The sequence below is a fragment of the Mus caroli genome, unplaced genomic scaffold, assembly GCF_978045245.1.
Source record: "Mus caroli unplaced genomic scaffold, Mus_caroli_1 scaffold_2, whole genome shotgun sequence".
In the NCBI taxonomy this organism is placed as follows: domain Eukaryota; kingdom Metazoa; phylum Chordata; class Mammalia; order Rodentia; family Muridae; genus Mus; species Mus caroli.
The window spans coordinates 35,352,091-35,369,513 of NW_028227257.1; the positions used below are offsets into that span (position 1 = coordinate 35,352,091).

The 17,423-nt window shown below is 44.2% G+C and overlaps 2 protein-coding genes across 3 annotated transcripts in view; both read right to left on the reverse strand.

Moving 5' to 3' along the window:
* The window catches only part of Dtd1 (D-aminoacyl-tRNA deacylase 1), a 174,871-nt gene extending 166,809 nt beyond the window's left edge, over nucleotides 1–8,062 (reverse strand). Inside the window, exons 1-2 of one of the 2 annotated variants that reach the window (XM_021152900.2) lie at nucleotides 7,865–8,058; nucleotides 4,076–4,166 (exon numbers count right to left, since the gene is read on the reverse strand). In XM_021152900.2, coding sequence (XP_021008559.1) covers nucleotides 4,076–4,166; nucleotides 7,865–7,907 — 134 coding nt within the window. In that variant the 5' untranslated portion in view covers nucleotides 7,908–8,058. Of the gene's footprint in view, nucleotides 1–4,075; nucleotides 4,167–7,864 lie in introns of both variants that reach the window. The other variant, XM_029474345.2, reaches the window with a different exon arrangement.
* Nucleotides 8,063–12,915: 4,853 nt separating this feature from the next.
* Nucleotides 12,916–14,244, reverse strand: Smim26 (small integral membrane protein 26). The gene is made up of 2 exons (XM_021156679.3): nucleotides 14,066–14,244; nucleotides 12,916–13,232 (listed from the first exon to the last, which is right to left on the reverse strand). The coding sequence occupies exons 1-2, from the start codon at nucleotides 14,178–14,180 to the stop codon at nucleotides 13,024–13,026; spliced, it is 324 nt and encodes a 107-aa protein (XP_021012338.1). The 5' UTR covers nucleotides 14,181–14,244; the 3' UTR covers nucleotides 12,916–13,023.
* Nucleotides 14,245–17,423: the final 3,179 nt, after the last annotated feature.

The following is a 17,423-nucleotide window of genomic DNA, read 5'->3' on the forward strand; positions in this document are numbered from 1 at the left end:
ATCTAGCTATACCAGTCTTGGACATACACCCAGAGGACTATCCCTACTACAGGGATATTCGCTCATCCACGTTCACTGGTCAACTCATGAGTACACCAAAACTGAGATCACTCTTGATGTCCATCAACTGATGAACTAAAAACAAAAACACGGTAAGTATTTACATAATGGAATATTATTCAGCTGTTAACTATGAAATTTTCAGGTAGACTGATAGACCTAGAAAAAAAAATCATCCTAAGTGGGGAAACCTAGACCCAAAGTCAAAACTTTCCTGTTTTCTCTTATATGTTAGTGGTTAAGCTTTTGATATTCGTGCTACAATCAGAATATCCACAGAAGTCAGGGACCATGAAAGAGGAGGAGAATCTTCCAAGGAAGAGGGGGTAGAATATTGTGTTATACAGAGATAAAATGTGGAAGGAGATGGAAGGGAAGGGTAGAGGAGGGAATGTGGGGAGGGACAAGTAACACCAAAGGATTGTTTGCTTGCTTGCTTGGCTGCCCTGGAACTCAATATGCAGACCAGGCTAGCCTTGAAATCACAGAAATCCTCCTGCTTCCGCCTCTCCAGCTGGGATTGCAGGTGTAAACCACCACCACACCCATCCCTAAAGGCCTTTAGAAAAGCCATGTGGATTGTCAATCACAACCACTCAGTGCCAGGAAACATAATGCCCTCTCTGGTCTCTGTGGGCACCAGGAACGCACATGGTACACATTCATACAGACACACAAAACACATAAAATAAAATAATAAACCCATTAAAGATATTTTAAGAAAAAATCAAAAGGAAATCTACTACTGTAGAAGTTTTCTAAAATACATACACATATGAAAGGATTTGAGCCAGGCAGCAGTGGCACACGCCTTTGATCCCAGCACTTGGGAGGCAGAGGCAGGGGGATTTCTGAGTTTGAGGCCAGCCTGGTCTACAGAGTGAGTTCCAGGACAGCCAGGGCTACACAGAGAAACCCTGTCTCGAAAAACAAAAAAGAAGAAGAAAGGAATTTAAATGGAGTCACAATAAAATGGGAGAGACCAATGCCCCCAACTAGACATCTTATGGCACCAAGTAACATCTCCAGCGCCAAGAATGGTTCACATCATATTGGCCAAGGGGTCCCATAGATCCTCCAAGCATCACAGGGTCTTGCCAAGGCTATTGTTTGCTCTGCACAGCCCCAGGCCCTGTTGCTGAAGACACCATTTATTTATGTCATTGAACACAGAGAAATCAAGCTGATGCCCTACTGGAAGCTGCAGCCCTACTAACTAGCATTCATTGTGATAGAAGGTACTCTGCATTCTACTGGAGAAGAAAAGCAATAATCAATATCATACAGCTGCAACCATGTGACCTACAACAGCAACCAGCCTGCAGCATACAATGGCACAACAGTGACACTAATTTTATAGGAATAACCAATCGCCTTCTGATTGAATTCAAGGCCCAGTCGTTGAGATGGAACCCATATCTGACACTGCTAAAGTGGCCAAGAACCTGAGACCTAGGGAGGCCATGGGCCCTAGGAGAAAACCTACTAACATTGTTCTGTTAAAGGAACAAAGGAATAAAATGACTTACTGACATATTGCTCTATTCATAGGTCAGTGCATCATTCAACTATCACAGAGAATCACCTTCTTGCAGGAGCTGGGAATTAACACAAAGACATATGTAGGGGATTTGGTCTGGTGCTGCTTGTATTTAAATGCTAAATAATGGCTCCCAAGATCTGGTTGTTGTTGTTGTTGTTGCTGCTGCTGCTGCTGCTGCTGCTGCTGCTGCTGCTGCTCCTCCTCCTCCTCCTCCTCCTCCTCCTCCTCTTTCACCCCCACCACCACCACTACCACCACGAGTAGGTGACCATCACCATCTATTACCATCACCATCTACTGGTGGAGGTGGAGGTGGTGGTGGTGGTGGCGCTGTGTAAACCTTGCTTCCCATGTTAATTGGTCAGTAAAAGACTAAAGCCTGTGATTGGGGGAATGGATACAGATAGGTGGGTTTTCACTTACTTGGCTGTGGGTCACAGGTAGAGAACGGGAAAGAAGAAAGGACGCTGGAGAAGAGAGGAGACTGGGGAAGAGGAAAGGAGATGGACCATGAGCACATGGCCAGGAGAAATAGCAAGTAACAAGGGACACATGGCTGGGATGTGACTTAGAATAGCTCCAAAGCCTGCCCAATCTTGGATTACAGCTCATAAATAAAATACCTGGATTGTGCGTCTTTTATATGGGCTAACTAGAAATCATAATTCTTTTTACAGACCCACACCTGGACAATGTACAGAGAGTGAGGACTATGTCTTTAGCAAACCCTTCCCCTCAAGGTTACAGAAGAGCAGGCAGAAAGATTTTAAGAGTTAGCTCCAAGAAACAGTGTCTTCTAGACACAACAGGACTGATGCACACATGAACTCAGAGACTGCGACAGCACGCACAGGGCCTGCCTGGGTTCAGACACGACAAAGTCTCAGCACGGAGAAGGGACAATGAATAAGCAGTCCCACCCCTAAGCAAGAGGCTATTTGCAACTGAAAAAATTTTGCAAAGGAAAAATCTTATCTTCTCGAGTAGAGTGTCATTGGGTATGTCAACTACATTCCAGGAAGTAGTTGGCAACACAAAATACACATATAAAACATACATGTGTGTGTGCATGCATGCATATATATTATGACAGATAGAGAGCTTTTTCTCTTTTTTGGAGTGGGCTTGCCTAAGGAGGTTTTCCTAATACTTACAGATGACAAAGGACAACGACTCTGGCAAGAAAGTGGACCAGGTAATGGTTGTAAGTCCAACTTAAGAGCCACAAAAGAACCACCTGTATGAAAGCTCGAATTCCCAATTCTAAGAGTCACCTTTTGATGCTGAAGGCAAAGGCGATGTCATCTGGTAACTAATTACATGGCTGTCCTTTGTGAAGGGTGCTGTTCATTACCTCTGCTTCAAGAGCAAGGCTTGTCTCATGCTGAGTTCTATCCCTTAACCACCAGCAGTAGACCCCAGTCAAACTGTCAGTCAATTTGCTCATCACTGCGACCAAACGCCTGACAGAACAAACCTATAGGGAGAAAAGGTTTCTGATGGTTTCGGGCATTTCAGTCTCCTACATCAAGGAGAGCATGGCAGTGCACGGCAGCTCCTAACCCAGCTGGCATGTTCTCTTCTTCCATCTGCACCCCAGCCTATGGAACGCTGCTATCTGTACTCACTAAGAGGCCTTTCCCTTACTTACTCCTCTCTGGAAAAGACCCTCACATGCATACCCAGAGGTGAGCCTTACTAATCTCCTATGAACATCTCAACCCAAATAAATACATGATCAGGATTAGTCATCACAGCACTAAAGAGATTCAGACCCAGAACCCAAGTATTACCCACTTTCCCACTCTACTCCACTTGAGCTCTTAAGGGACTCGCTCCATCAATACCAACATCCCTAAAGTGGTATCAAAGTGCCTTGATTAGTCATCAACATCTTAGGAAGAATTAGGTTCTGGGCCTGACTTTGAATGTCATAACTATACTGAGGCTGTGGGCATCAAAGGGGCAGCATCTGAACTGAATATAGCAAGTACTCGGGGAGAAGCAGAGGCAGAGGAAGATTCACTCCACTAAGACGGCCTGCCAGGAAAAGAGCAGCAGGCCAGCGTGCCCGACCAGATTCTAATTCAGGGTCAGGTTTTCACCGAGTGAGCATGTCCACGGCCTGGAGCAAGGAAATGAGCCTCTCTGAGTTCCAGATCCTCATATGATCGATTGAACAGTACTCAAGTCACAATGTCCCCATTTTAAAGAAAAGACACCCAATATTTATGAGAAAGAAACACTGTTGGCAGAGGTGATGGCACATGGGCATAAGGTAAACCGGGGTCCTATTCCACTGCTGACAGGGACTGAGGTTGGGCACGTCGCTCTTGTTTTGTCTTGTCTGCATGAAACAATGCTTAAAAGCAACACAGGCCCAGTTTATAAGCACAAAATATTACACGAGCTGCCAGAAAGGCCAGCACACAGCCCACGTCTTAGCAATGACTTTAGAAATCCAGATCTTACATGTGTTCCACTTCCTTCTGTGAGTCTTCCATGGAAATGCCCAGCAAGACACAGATGCCCCGTCCGATGGCGCTTATCTGCTCTCCTCCAACTAGAAGGAACCAAAGCGGAGGAAAGACTTAGATACAGTCAGCATCATAAAGCGTCTTTTCAGTAATTCAGAAAAGATCTCAGAAAGGAGATCCCTGCTTTTCTTGTAAATCAGTAAATCTACTAACTCAAAACACAGACGGCATAGAATGGAAACTGTTCATGGCAGAAAAACAAATACGTTTTTCCGGCTTACTACAAGGGCAAATTCATTACCCATAAACACTGTGACTTATGTGGTAAGCCTCACCTCAGGAACTGCTGTCATCTCCCTGCATATTTCTCAAGTGGCATTCTAAGCCAATAGCATCTAAATCTTTTTGAATTATGCAGAGTATCCACATTTAAAAAGAAAAAAAAAAAACTCTAAGAACACCATGCTAATATCTCTGTATGTATTTATAGTCAAATGTACTGCCTACTACTTTTAGCCAGTATCTCAAAATTCTGGCACAGTATTTAGACTAAATTCATCATTATGTCGGTGAAATTAAACTCATATTTTAAGTGGCAACCTTGATAATTTCCTCCTTTTGCCCAGTCTCATTATATTACTGTTGTTGTTTTTCTTTTTTTATTTCATTTTGTACTGACCTAATGTTCCAGGCAGGAACAGAACAATAAACTCTGCCATGGTGTGTGCGGAGGTGGGGGTGGGGGAATGGCTTCTGCTGAGCACTAGAATGGACTCTGCCACTGTGTGTATGTGTGTGTGCTGCTTCCGCTGTGCACTAATATCTGCAAAGATTCCTAAAAAGGGAGCACATACTAAGCCCCAGCTTCCTCAACTTTCAATTGTAATTATATATGGATCCACATGACAAAAGGCAAAGGTCACAAGGAAAAAGAAAACTGGCAAAAATAAAAGGTTTCTGAGTACGCAGACACCAAACACAAACTGTGTCCAAGGTACACTGGCAGTGCTCATTCATGCTGCTTCATGAAGCCACTTCAATGCAGCCTTTGTTCTGAACACAAAACATGCACACATGCCACGCGACATCAACAAACACTGCCCGAAACGACTCTACACAGACTTGATACTCTGCCGTGTTCAATTGTAATGCTTTTATACTACACACCAAGTTTTATGCTCTTTATGCTCAGAAACATCATGGCTTGTAGAAATGAATGGCTTTTAATATTTCCTATTATTATCTTCAGCACACAAGTATCAAAGTAATGAGGCAAGCAAGCATAGGGAACATTTAGCTAACTAGGACTCCACTTGGTTTGGACTTTGCACTCTTCTCTGAGCAATGTACCTAGCAACCTCTTTAGCAGCCTAGGACCCCACAAGCATAGGCTGCAGGTACACCTGGGGTCTCATTATCTTTAGCAGCCTAGGACCCCACAAGCATAGACTGCAGGTACACCTGGGGTCTCATTTACATTATTTGTCATTCCATTAATTAGGGTCATTTATTTACATTATTACAGTTGACTGAATTTTTATGTTGATTCATCTACTCATGTGACATGGATGTGTGCATGTGCTTGTGCCACCGCATGCATGTGGAGGGTCAGAGGACAACTTGTAGGAGTTGGTTCTCTCTTCAGGTCCTCAGGCTTGGTGGCAAACGCTTGTAACTGGCTAAGCCACCACACAGGCCCTTCATAATTGCTTCAATTGGTGGAAATAAGTTGTTCCCCTTGGCAACTTCTTGAGAATGCCCCAATACTACTCAAACATATCCTGGAACATACCTGGAAACTACAGGCAATGGCCTGTCCACTCTCAGCAAGTGACTGTCATTCAGGTCACTCCCTCACTCTTATCCTAAAACTTCTCATTAGCTTAAGCTCGAGTATGATCAAAGGGCTCCCTAGGGAAATCCCAAGAGTGTTAGACACTTTGTGCAAGTGCCAGCCCAGGGCCTCGCACACGCCAGGCTTGGTTTGGTAGGAGAGGGTTTCACTAGGTAGCTTCAGTCTGCACTTTAACTCACCAGGTAGGTAGCCCATGCTGGACTCAACCCAGGGTGCTGGGATAATAGGAATAGGCCACCATCTACAAGCAAAGGTACATTTTCCAAAGTCCAGATCAGCAGAATCGAGGGCTTAAGGAACCAAAGCTCAAAATTTAAATCTGTTAGTGATAACCACATCAAGTAGACAGCTTCTCCCCCCAAAGAGCCAAACCATCTTTCATCAGTGAATTTTTCCAGTTTTCATGTGCTCAATATTTACTGAAATGTTGTTAGAGTCCCATAAACTCCTCTCCTATTCTGTTCCTTATTAATCCAGGATGGTTTCCAAAACCAAAGTTAACAGAACAGCTTGCAACTCATTAAGCAGGATTAGAAGGTGGACTCTCGGGTCTAAATATGTGGTTTGGCTACTTGGTTGGGGAGGAGTCTTGGGTCTAGATTTAAACTCAAAAACATGTATTTAGTATAAAATGGTTTAAAGAAAAAGATATCTGTATTGCTTGATCTGAAACTTTGGTGAGGAGGGTGTCTTAGAGACTCTTTTGTTGTCCAATCTGCTTTCTGTTGTCCAATTCCTGGGCTCAACTGAGCTCCTTCCCCAGCCTCCAAAGTGGCTGTCACTACAGGCCTTGGCATCTGACCTGAAAATGTACTTCTGCTTATATAAACACAGCTAGGCAATGGTGGTAGACACCGTTAATCCCACCACTTGGGAGGCAGAGGCAGGTGGATCTGTGAGTTCAAGGCCAGCCTAGTCTACAGAGTGAGTTCCTGGCCAGACAAGGCTAAACAGAGAAACCCTATCTCGAAAAGGAAAAAAGAAAGAAAGAGAGAGAGAGAGAGAAACTCTAAATGAGTGATGGGTAGACTTGCTGCCAAGCCTAATTCCCTGAGTTGAATCCCAAGGACCCACATGGTGGTGGCACATCTAAATTGTTCTCTGGCCTGTTACACACAGAAACACACACACACACACACCAAATAAATAAATGTATTTATTTTTTTAACTTAAAAGACTAAAAGAATGGCACCAGTCGTTTCTATTTTTTTAACACTTTTCAAATAACTACAGTAGCTGGATCCTGAATATTTCAACTAGACTCCCACATTCAACTGATGGCTAATGGCTGAGCATCTTGGTCTATATTAATTAATGGGAAAGAGAAGCATGTCATCTTGAATTCTGTGGTTCTGACCCGTGGCTGAAGGTTCAAAGACCGACATCCAGGTGCAAGCAAGGGATGTTCTGCACCCAGTGAGGATGCCAGCAGGTATTTGCTCAAAGCTGCCAGAGCTCAAACAATTAGCAATTCCTCCGTCTGTCCATTTTATCATGAGCCAAGTTCTATTTTAAAAAGAAAACATATGCAAAAGGGGGTTGTTAAAATGGTACATCTCAGACAGAGCGGTGGATAAACGAGCGAGTCCGCTCCGGAAATCTCCCCAATGTGTTGTTTGTGCAACAGTGCATTCAACAACGGGCCCTGGGGATGCTCACAGGTTCTGGCACCTTGTCTGTGAGGACCACACACACACACTCACAAAGATAATGATGATGATTATAATGGTGATGACGACGGAGATGAGGGTTTATGTAGCTACGAAAGCACGGAGCCTGAACCCGTGAGCGGCCAGGCACGTGCCGGATCTTCTCGGCCACGGCGCTGCCCAGAGGCTGCCCGGTAACTCGGGGCTGCGGGGAACCCTCACACGGAACAGCGGGTCGCGGGGGTCAGAGGCTGCTCTCTCCCCGGCCCGCCCGACTGACCTGTGACGCTAGCCCGAGTGACGCGCTGCACCACGGCCTTCATGGCGGCGGCTGTAGCGACTGGAATTCGCCGTGTGGTCAGACCTTGCGACTCCGCCGGTGGCTCCTCGGCCGGCGCCCTCTACCGGCAACACCGGAAGAGCTCCGTGAGGACCCATTCCACAGAGCTGCGTCCCGCCCACGTCGGCCACACCTATCCAATTGGCCCCGCCCATGTCAATCACCCTCACCTGTCACCTATGCATAACCTAGTCCATTTGCGGTAGGCCCCGCCCTATCCACCCCTGAACTCCTCCTTAAGCACTATAGTCCCAAACTGCCAGCCTAGTCTCCACTATGTCCACACACACATTAATTTCTGCTCCAGTTTCTTTCAGTTTTACCCTTAGGTTTTTTTCCTGGTTTTCTCCCTCTTTTCCAATCCTCCGGTCACAGATTTTCCAAAATCTTCACTTGTTCTGTAGCCACAGCAGCAAGCCTGTTGCTAAAAACAAAAGGACCTGCTGCTAACATAGCCATTTAACTACATAACTACTGATTTACCTTAGACACAATAGTTAATAGGTCTATCAGTCTAGAATTCTAATTCCTTCCTAATACATATCTAATACTTAGCCCTATCACAGGGCTATTAGGAAATTTGAATGGGCTGTAAAGATGCTTAGATGGCTGCAAAGAACTGTATAGCTATTACTGTAGCAAGTTTTCATTCCTAAAAAATAACATCTTCATAGTCCAGTGGTAGTCCATGTGTTTATAATTAAAACAAAGAAAAAAGAAGAATGGGGAGGGGAGGAGAGATAGTCCCAGCTACTTGAGATGAAGTGGGAAAGTGTTTTAAGTCCATGAGTTCAAGAGCACCAATGTGGGCAATGTAATGAGACTTTCCCTTAAAAACGAAATAGGAGTATCAGAAAAAGTTCACCCATTTCAGAGTGTCTTTGCTTTGAACGCCTCTTCCAGGATTAGCAGATTCAGAAAAGCATTTGATAGAAAGCAATTTGATAGAACTGTTATTTGGCCCGAAATACTCCAAGGAATGGTGGTCGAACATCTGTGATCCAAGCATTCTGGAGGCTGCAGTATGAGGATCACGCTGAAGTTCAAGGCCAGCGTGAAATACAGAGTGAGGCGTTGCTTCCCCCCCCAAAAAAAAACAAACAAAAACAAAAAAGGCCTAGAAACGTGTATTATTGTGGGGTATCCATCAGATAAGACTACTCAGATAGGGGTTAGCCAGTAGAAAGTCTTTATTAGCCAACTGGCAACTACACTGGGTGTTCAGGAGCTCATTGAAGCCCAGATTCTTTTATTAGAGTGAGCATTTAAGCAAAAAAAAAAAAATTCCTCGGTTGACATACTTCAGTTAATAAGCACAGTTAGGCTAAAGCAATTACAGAAGTCAAAAGGCAAGCTTAGTGCATTTAAGGACTTTCCCAGAACTATGCAGTTTGAGGGATTCGGTCTTCCTTTTCGCTCTGGCAAGTGGTACTATCTACATGCTGAGTTTTATGGAGTCAGTAGTGCTAAGGCCTGGGAGCCTCTTATATTACGCTTAAATATTAAATAGTGAATGCAAAATTTCATGAGTTAAATTGTCAAGGATACCACCAGCAGCAGCAGCAAGATCAATGGGTGTCAGTCACATGCTTCCTGATATTGAAGGATACAGTGGTAATTCTGCAACAACAAAACTTAACCTGGGGCTAGAAGTGTAGCTCAGTGGAACATAGTACTTAGCTACCGTGTAGGAAGCCCTAGGTTCAGCCCTTAGTATCATATAAGCCAGGAATGGCAACGCTTACCTGGAATCCCAGTGCTCAGGAGGTAGAGAGGCAGGAGCGTCAGTTCAAGGGTGGAACTGTACAATAGAAATGCAAACTGCACTGCAGGAGACTCTGCATCTAATTGTTTAAAAAACCCAAATCAGGTACATTCTATCAAGTAGTCAGTTTTTCACATCCAGGGAAAAAAAGGGTAAAGGCACTCCCTGGGGGCTGGAGTGAGGGCTCAGTAGTTAAGAGCACTGGCTGCTCTTCCAGAGGTCCTGAGTTCAATTCCCAGCAACCACATGGTGGCTCACAACCATCTATAATGGGATCCAACACCCTCTTCTGGCGTGTCTGAAGACTGCTAAAGTGTACTCACATATAATAAATAAATAAATAAATAAATAAATAAATAAATAACTCTTTTTAAAAAAAAAAAAGAAAAGAAAAAGAAAAAGAAAAGGCACTTGCTGCCTTTAATGACCTGAGTTTGATCCCCAGACTTCTCCCTGACATCACTAGATGTCCTCTGAGCTCCACATGCACCCTATATCACATGCAAATGCATGTTCACAGACATGCACACAAAATAAATAAAATGGGAGAAGACTGTATTATGCATGAACTTTGGTACGTCCTGGCCAGGAAAAAAAGGAAAGGGAGAAAGTTATTTGTAGGCTAACAATAACTCCCTTTGAGTTGGTATGAGCCCACTGATCCAGCAAAGCACTGTTTATAATTGTGGTTTCATTACAAATGATTCATATTTGATTAAAGAACTTCTTCTGAATAACTGAGCTACAAATATTATTAATTTGGTTCTTCCTAATTAAAAAAGAAAAAAATTAGCCGGGCGTGGTGGCGCACGCCTTTAATCCCAGCACTCGGGAGGCAGAGGCAGGTGGATTTCTGAGTTCGAGGCCCGCCTGGTCTACAGAGTGAGTTCCAGGACAGCCAGAACTATACAGAGAAACCCTGTCTCGAAAAACCAAAAAAAAAAAAAAAAAAGAAAAAAATTAGTTTGCTCCTTTTCTACCAGAAAAGGAAATCAGACACCCCAGACTGAAGTTACTGATGGTTGTGAGCCCCCGTGTGGGTGCTGGGAAATGAACCCAGGTCCTCTAGAAGAGCAGCCAGTGCTTTAACCATTGAGCCATCTTTCCAGCCCTTTATGCTCTTACACTATTCTATTGCCCCATGAGAGTAGACGTCTAGCAGTTTATCCTAGACTTCTGTCCTGCTCTGTCCTGCCAGACGCCCCACTCCCTTAGCTCTCGCCCTTCCATTTCTGTAAAATCTCTAAAGATGGGAGATGTTTTGTAAGGCGCCTGCTGCTGGTTTCCTCAGTGCTGAGGACTTAACCAGTACTGTTTACACTCAGCGAGCATTATTCTACCAGAGGCCCCCTCAGCTCACCCACCTCTCCCATGCTTCCCTTCCTGTCTTAGGCTGATTCTTGCTCATTCAGTTCGATGCATACCACACTGTTCTAATATAAATATATTCAATTAGTATCAACTGGCTCTTGGCCTGGGAAAACAATATCTCAACAGTTGGGATTCTTATCCTACCATCCACCCCTATGCCTTGCAGGGTCTCAAATATCTATGAGTAAAAACCACTACCCAGCCGGGCGTGGTGGCCCACGCCTTTAATCCCAGAACTTGAGAGGCAGAGGCAGGCGAATTTCTGAGTTCGAGGCCAGCCCGGTCTACAGAGTGAGTTCCAGGACAGCCAGGGCTACACAGAGAAACCCTGTCTTGAAAGACAGGGGGGGGGGGGGGGGCCCGACACGACACTATGCAGGAACGTGGGTGTGGTGGCACATGCCTTTAATTCCAGCACTTAGAAGAGCTATTTGAAGCCAGCCTGATCTATATACACAGAGTTCCAGGACAGCCGGGGCTACATAGAAAAAGACTCTATCTCAAAGACACCACAAAACAAAACAAAACAAAACAAAACAAAACAAACAAACAAACAAAAACATTACATAAGGGTAGAGAGATGGCTCAGTGGTTCAGAGGTTCAATTCCCAGCACCCACATGGCAGCTCACTAGCTGTCTGTGATTCCAGTCCCAGAGGATTTGACAACCTCTTCTGACCTCTTTGGACACCAGTTAATCATGGCAAGCACGTACATACTCGTTCAGGCAAAAGTCCCAAAGAACAGGTCAAGTCTATCTAACTTCTAAGTTCTAATATTCTAATTCCATAATAAGAAGTTATTAGGTTATCTAGTACTCACGGGTATCTGGTGGAGGGCTGCTTTGAACGCCCCATGAGACTGTACTCAATCTAACCTTACTGGGACAACTAAAGTACTGTCTAATAGTAGTAGCATGAAAATTAAGTTACATAAACTATATGCCAGAAATTTAACTTACAGAAGCTGAATGTAATTTTCATTATCAGAGCCAGAGAAATCATTCAGTAAGTCACTGTGCTTGATGTTTGACATGAGTTTGGGTCCAACATTAAAAAACCTGATGCAGAGGCATGTATTAACCCCAGAATTCCTAAAGCAGAGACCAAGAAAATCTCTTGAAAGCTTGCAGTACAACTAGCCTGGGGAACACAGCACAGCAGCAAAGAGAGATCCTCTTTCAAACAAAGTAGAAAGTTTAAGACCAGGATGAACATTTAAAGTTGGCCTCTGACCTCCACACTCATGCATGGCATGTTCCTGCCCTCAGGTACAAACGTGTGCACATACTTTTTTTTTTTTCTTAAGATTTGCTTATATTGTTTTTAATGACATTCAGGTGTGTACAACCTCGAACAGAAACATGCACTGGAGTGCAGGTGCCCACGAGGGCCAAAGGCATCAGATACCAGTCTATGACTGTGCAAGATGACGGTGCTGAGAGCTGAGGCATCAGATACCAGTCTATGACTGTGCAAGATGACGGTGTTGAGAGCTGAGCTCTGGTCCTCTGGAAGAGCAGCAAGTCCTCTTAACTGCTGAGCTAGTTCTCCAGCCCCTAAGTAGATTTTTAAGAACTGAAATTTCAGAGCCTGTGAGATGGTTCAGCAGGTGCCTGATGACTTGAGTTTGATCCACACGGTGGAAGGAGACTCCTGGAAACTGTCCTCTGACCTCCATTCACACATACAGCATGCACACACACGCATACGAATTCACACACACAGCATGTACACCCACGCTTTCTATCAGTGTGTGTGCTTTCTATCTAGAATGTGCTTTCTATCAGCCTTTCAGCCATGTGGACAGAGAAGACTACCTCTTGAATTATGTGTTACCTTCAAGAAGACACTGGTTGCACATTATTAATGCTTATATTTTATAAAATTAAATACATGAAATGGAAATCAAGGCATCTATCAAATACTGAGCCAAGTCCTTGTTTGCAGAATTCAGCAGCTGTTCACTCTTGCGGGCCAGACCCACCAGTCCATGACTTCAGATAGGTCAGGAACCTTTGAGTGGCTGGGACAGAATTTTCTGAATACTTTAAAACTGATTTCACAGAAAACCCTCCACCAAGCTCAACCGTTTCCGTTTCTAAATCAGAGTCTTCACTTGTAGAAAAAGGTGTTTCATTCCTTGAGCCATCCTCTTGACCTTCTTCACAGTCTTAAAGAAAAGAAAAGAACCTGAAATCATTACCTTAGACATCAGTCCTTAAAGCCTTGGACATAATACACCAAAGTATGATTATGCCATCAGATGTCTATTGTTGTTACCTTTCTCCAAAAAGAAAAGGCAGAGACAAAAAGGGCAACCATGATGACCGTGTGAACTTTCAAACCACCTTCATGTCCAAGAATTTCCAGCAGTTTTTAACACCATGGCTTTATTGACATATACCTAACATAACATTCAAACTCCTATTACAAGGCACAATTCAATAGTGCTTAGTCTCTTTGGCTTGGGCAACCGATTTTAGAGGACTTTCAGCCACTCTGAGTCACCTTTCATCCCCTCTATCACTCTGGTCTCAAGCGATTACACCAACTGACTTTCCAATACCTTTGATTTCCAGCATGTTATTTGAAGGTTCAGGGAGTTTCACGCAACGACTGGGATAATTTTAATACTCCTTGGTTGCTGTTAAGGCCTGAAACTGCTTGCTCGCCGCATGCGACAGAGTTTCAAGGAAATGAGAAGCACTCTGGGCTACTGTCCGAGGCTCTAGAATCCACCTAGCACGACACAGGTGAATTCACAAATTCCAGCTGAACATGGGGACAGACTTAGTCAATCAATAAATAAGGTTCAGATGATAATACTTATTAGCTCCTGGAGTCTTGCTCTTTACAGATTCCATCACTGCAAATTATCTAAGTACCGGCTTGCAGCAGTTTTGCTTAGTACCCCGGAGTTCAAGTACAGAAAGTCGCTTCGGTGACCGGGGGCAATGGGCGGGAAGCGGCAGCTGCAAGGACCGTCTTGCCAGAAAACCATACCTGATACTTTCTGTTTCCGTGAAAGGAAAAACGCCGAGCCCAGCACGGACCAGGCGCCGAGTGCGTAGACAAGGGACATTCGCCGGTACCAGAGAGAGGCCTTTTCAGCTTGCATGGCTCCATAAGAGAGGAGGACGTCCTTCCAGATGTCTGCAACAACCAATAGGTCCTAAACCACATCCTGCTCCGGCCGCGATGCATTTTGGGACTCGTAGTCCACAGTTAATCCCGGCAAGGACGAAGATTTTCATCAAGGAGACCATAGGTTAGGCGCTCAGCTGGCAGCTGGCAACTGCACTGTGTACTATATGCTGGGGAGCAGATGGTGACTTGAAACTTCCTCACTTGCAAAGGTGTAATACCTGCCCTCCATTTGTCAGACAGTATTTGAAATGGTGTTTGCAACTCGCTTCTTTCCTATATACTTTTCTGGAACTCTAGGTTCAATTCTTTGAGGCTTCCTTGGTCCCTGTCGCCCACCATTCCGTCTTATCACCCTATTGGCTTTTATTCTTCCTCATAAAAAGGTGCACGCCGGGCGTGGTAGCACACACCTTTAATCCCAGCACTCCGGAGGCAGAGGCAGGTGGATTTCTGAGTTCGAGGCCAGCCTGGTTTACAAAGTGAGTTCCAGGACAGCCAGGGCTATACAGAGAAACCCTGTCTTGAAAAACCAATAAATAAATAAATAAATAGATAGATAGATAGATAGATAGATAGATAGGTGCACACATCTTTAAAAAATAAAAATAAAAGCCTTAGATTCCATCGACCGCTTGTCTTCAAAAAAAAAAAAGATTTGTTTATTTATTTACTTTATGTGTGTGAATACACTGTAGCTGTACAGATGTTTGTAAGCCTTCATGTGGTTGTTGGGAATTGAATGTTAGGACCTCTGCTCACTCCGGTCGGCCACTTGCTCAGTCCCTGCTCCCTCCGGCCCAAAGATTTATTTATAAGTACACTGTAGCCGACTTCAAACACACACGAGAAGAGGGCATCAGATCTCATTACCAGTGGTTGTGAGCCACCATGTGGTTGCTGGGATTTGAACTCAAGGACCTTCAGAAGAGCAGTCAGTTCTCTTACCCACGGAGCCATCTTGCCAGGCCCAACCGCTTGTCCTATTCATACACTTCTTTCAAGAATAATTTGTCTGCACACCAGTAAACTAGACAATCTGCAAGCAAGCTTGAGGTGTTTCCCCAGAGCGGGCCGGGTAACCTACTTTGGCTATTTCAGCCTTCCTGGAACTTGACTTCTAAAGCAACTGACACTACTGACCCTGCATGCTTCTCTGGTGGGTTCAAAACATTTTCTGTTATCTTTCCTTTTACATTTGTGTTTACCCTACAGAAATATATACCTGTATAACATTTAACTCAAAAGGGACTGTGTGTTTAAATATAAAAGCTCAAGTTATAAACCTAAAAGCAACCACATGCACACCTAAAAATCTTTGCCAACCTGGAATAGGCAAAGATTTCTTTGGGTATGAGAAACACAGAAGGAAAGCTGATAACTGGACCTAAGAGTCCCAGTAGAGGAAAATGGAAATTTTAAAGTCACAGGTTGACATCAGCCGTCTTCCTTACTCATACTCCACCTAATTTTGTGACAGGACCGCTCACCTGTAGCTCGCTGACTCAGCTAGACTGGGGGTCAGCCAGCTCCAGGGGCCCACTCCCCAGGACTGGGACTACTGGTGCTCACCTCTCTGTCTGGCTTTCCATGAGGGTGCTGGGGGTCAGAACTCAGGTCTTCCTATTTGTAGATCAAACACTTTACCTACTGAGCCATCCTCCCAGCCCAGTTGAGCCATTGGAACTTACTGGTAAGAGCATATGTTAGATCCTCTTTAAACGCTGGCAGGTTTTCTTTTTCAAGATTTTTCTTTTTTATATGTATATGTGTGTGAGACTGTATGCTACATATATGTGGGTGTATGTGGAGACCAGAAAAGGGCATCAGACACTACTGGAGCTGGACTTACAGGTGGTTAGGAGTATTCTGACATGGGTGCTGGGATCTGAACCCAAGGTTCTCTTGAAGAATACCAAGTACTCTTGACCTCTGAGCTCTCTCCAGCCCCTAAGGTTAAATAAATATATAACAATCTTACAATGTATTCCATTCTACTCCACTCCTAGTTACTTCCTCAAGAGAAACGAAAAGCTGTTGTCTAGGAGCCCTGTGTACAGTGTTCAGATACATTTTATTCACAGCAACAAAAGGAGAAACCACTCAAAAATCTGAGGAAACATCAGATTAAAAAGTAGTATATCACTTGGCACTATGTAGGAATCTCAGATGGATTAGGGTAAATGAAAAACAACCAAGACAGAAGCCCTAAAAGTCAATGGATAAATACAGGGAGAAGACTGGCCAGTAGTCTATGGCCAACACATAGGTTTCATCTAGCAAAACTGATTGAATTGTACACTTAACTGGGTGAAGATATTGTATGTAAAAATCTATCTCAACAAAGCTCTAAGGAGCAGAATAATTGTATTATTTCACACTTGCCTCTCTTCCCAGTCTCATCAACTGTTTTAGTCTCTCTAGTCTCTGTTGTATACAAATCCAGACTGTCTGCTTGCTCAGTACCTCTAGTGTGTTTGTATCTCCCAAGTTCTGTACAGTATTGAACTTATGAATGCTACACACAAGAAACAAACTTTCTCTTCCTCTAATTAAGTCAATGATTACAAAACTATTCTCCCAAAAATACTGAGCCTTCCTCATCTATTATTTCACTGAACACCCTGTTCTAGTTTAAGACTCACTTTTCTCTCCCATCCTTCCTGCCACTCAAGTCCTAGTTTGTCCCCCCCCAGAACTGACCACTTCAGCCCCTGCCTGAGGTAAATGAGAGCCATGCCTTGATTTCAAACAGAGCTCAGAGTCTTCATGAGGTACACTAGATTCAGGGGTGCCCACTTAGCAAGCATTCAATCTGCACCCCCTCTGGAACCCAGAGCTGAGACTGTATGGCCGATGTCTGCTGCACCTCATCTTCCTGAGAGAATGCCTGGCCAAGACAGAGAGAACACCATATGCTTTCTTCTGTAAATTTGTAACAGAGAGATAGGTCCAGTGAGGACATATCAGTTCCAGTCTCCTTACAGTCCTCTATAAGGTATGTCTCTACATCTAATCCATAATTCTCTTTCAGGCTCAACTTAGGACTCCTTTCCTTCCCTTTGGGACTAGTGTGACAGCTGAGTAGGTAAAGACACATGCCAAGACTCACAGGCCTGAGTTTGATTCCTGGGACCCTCAACATAGGAGAACCACGTTCTGCATGTTGACCCCCAACCTCCATGAACATGAATGTTCTCTCTCTCTCTCTCTCTTT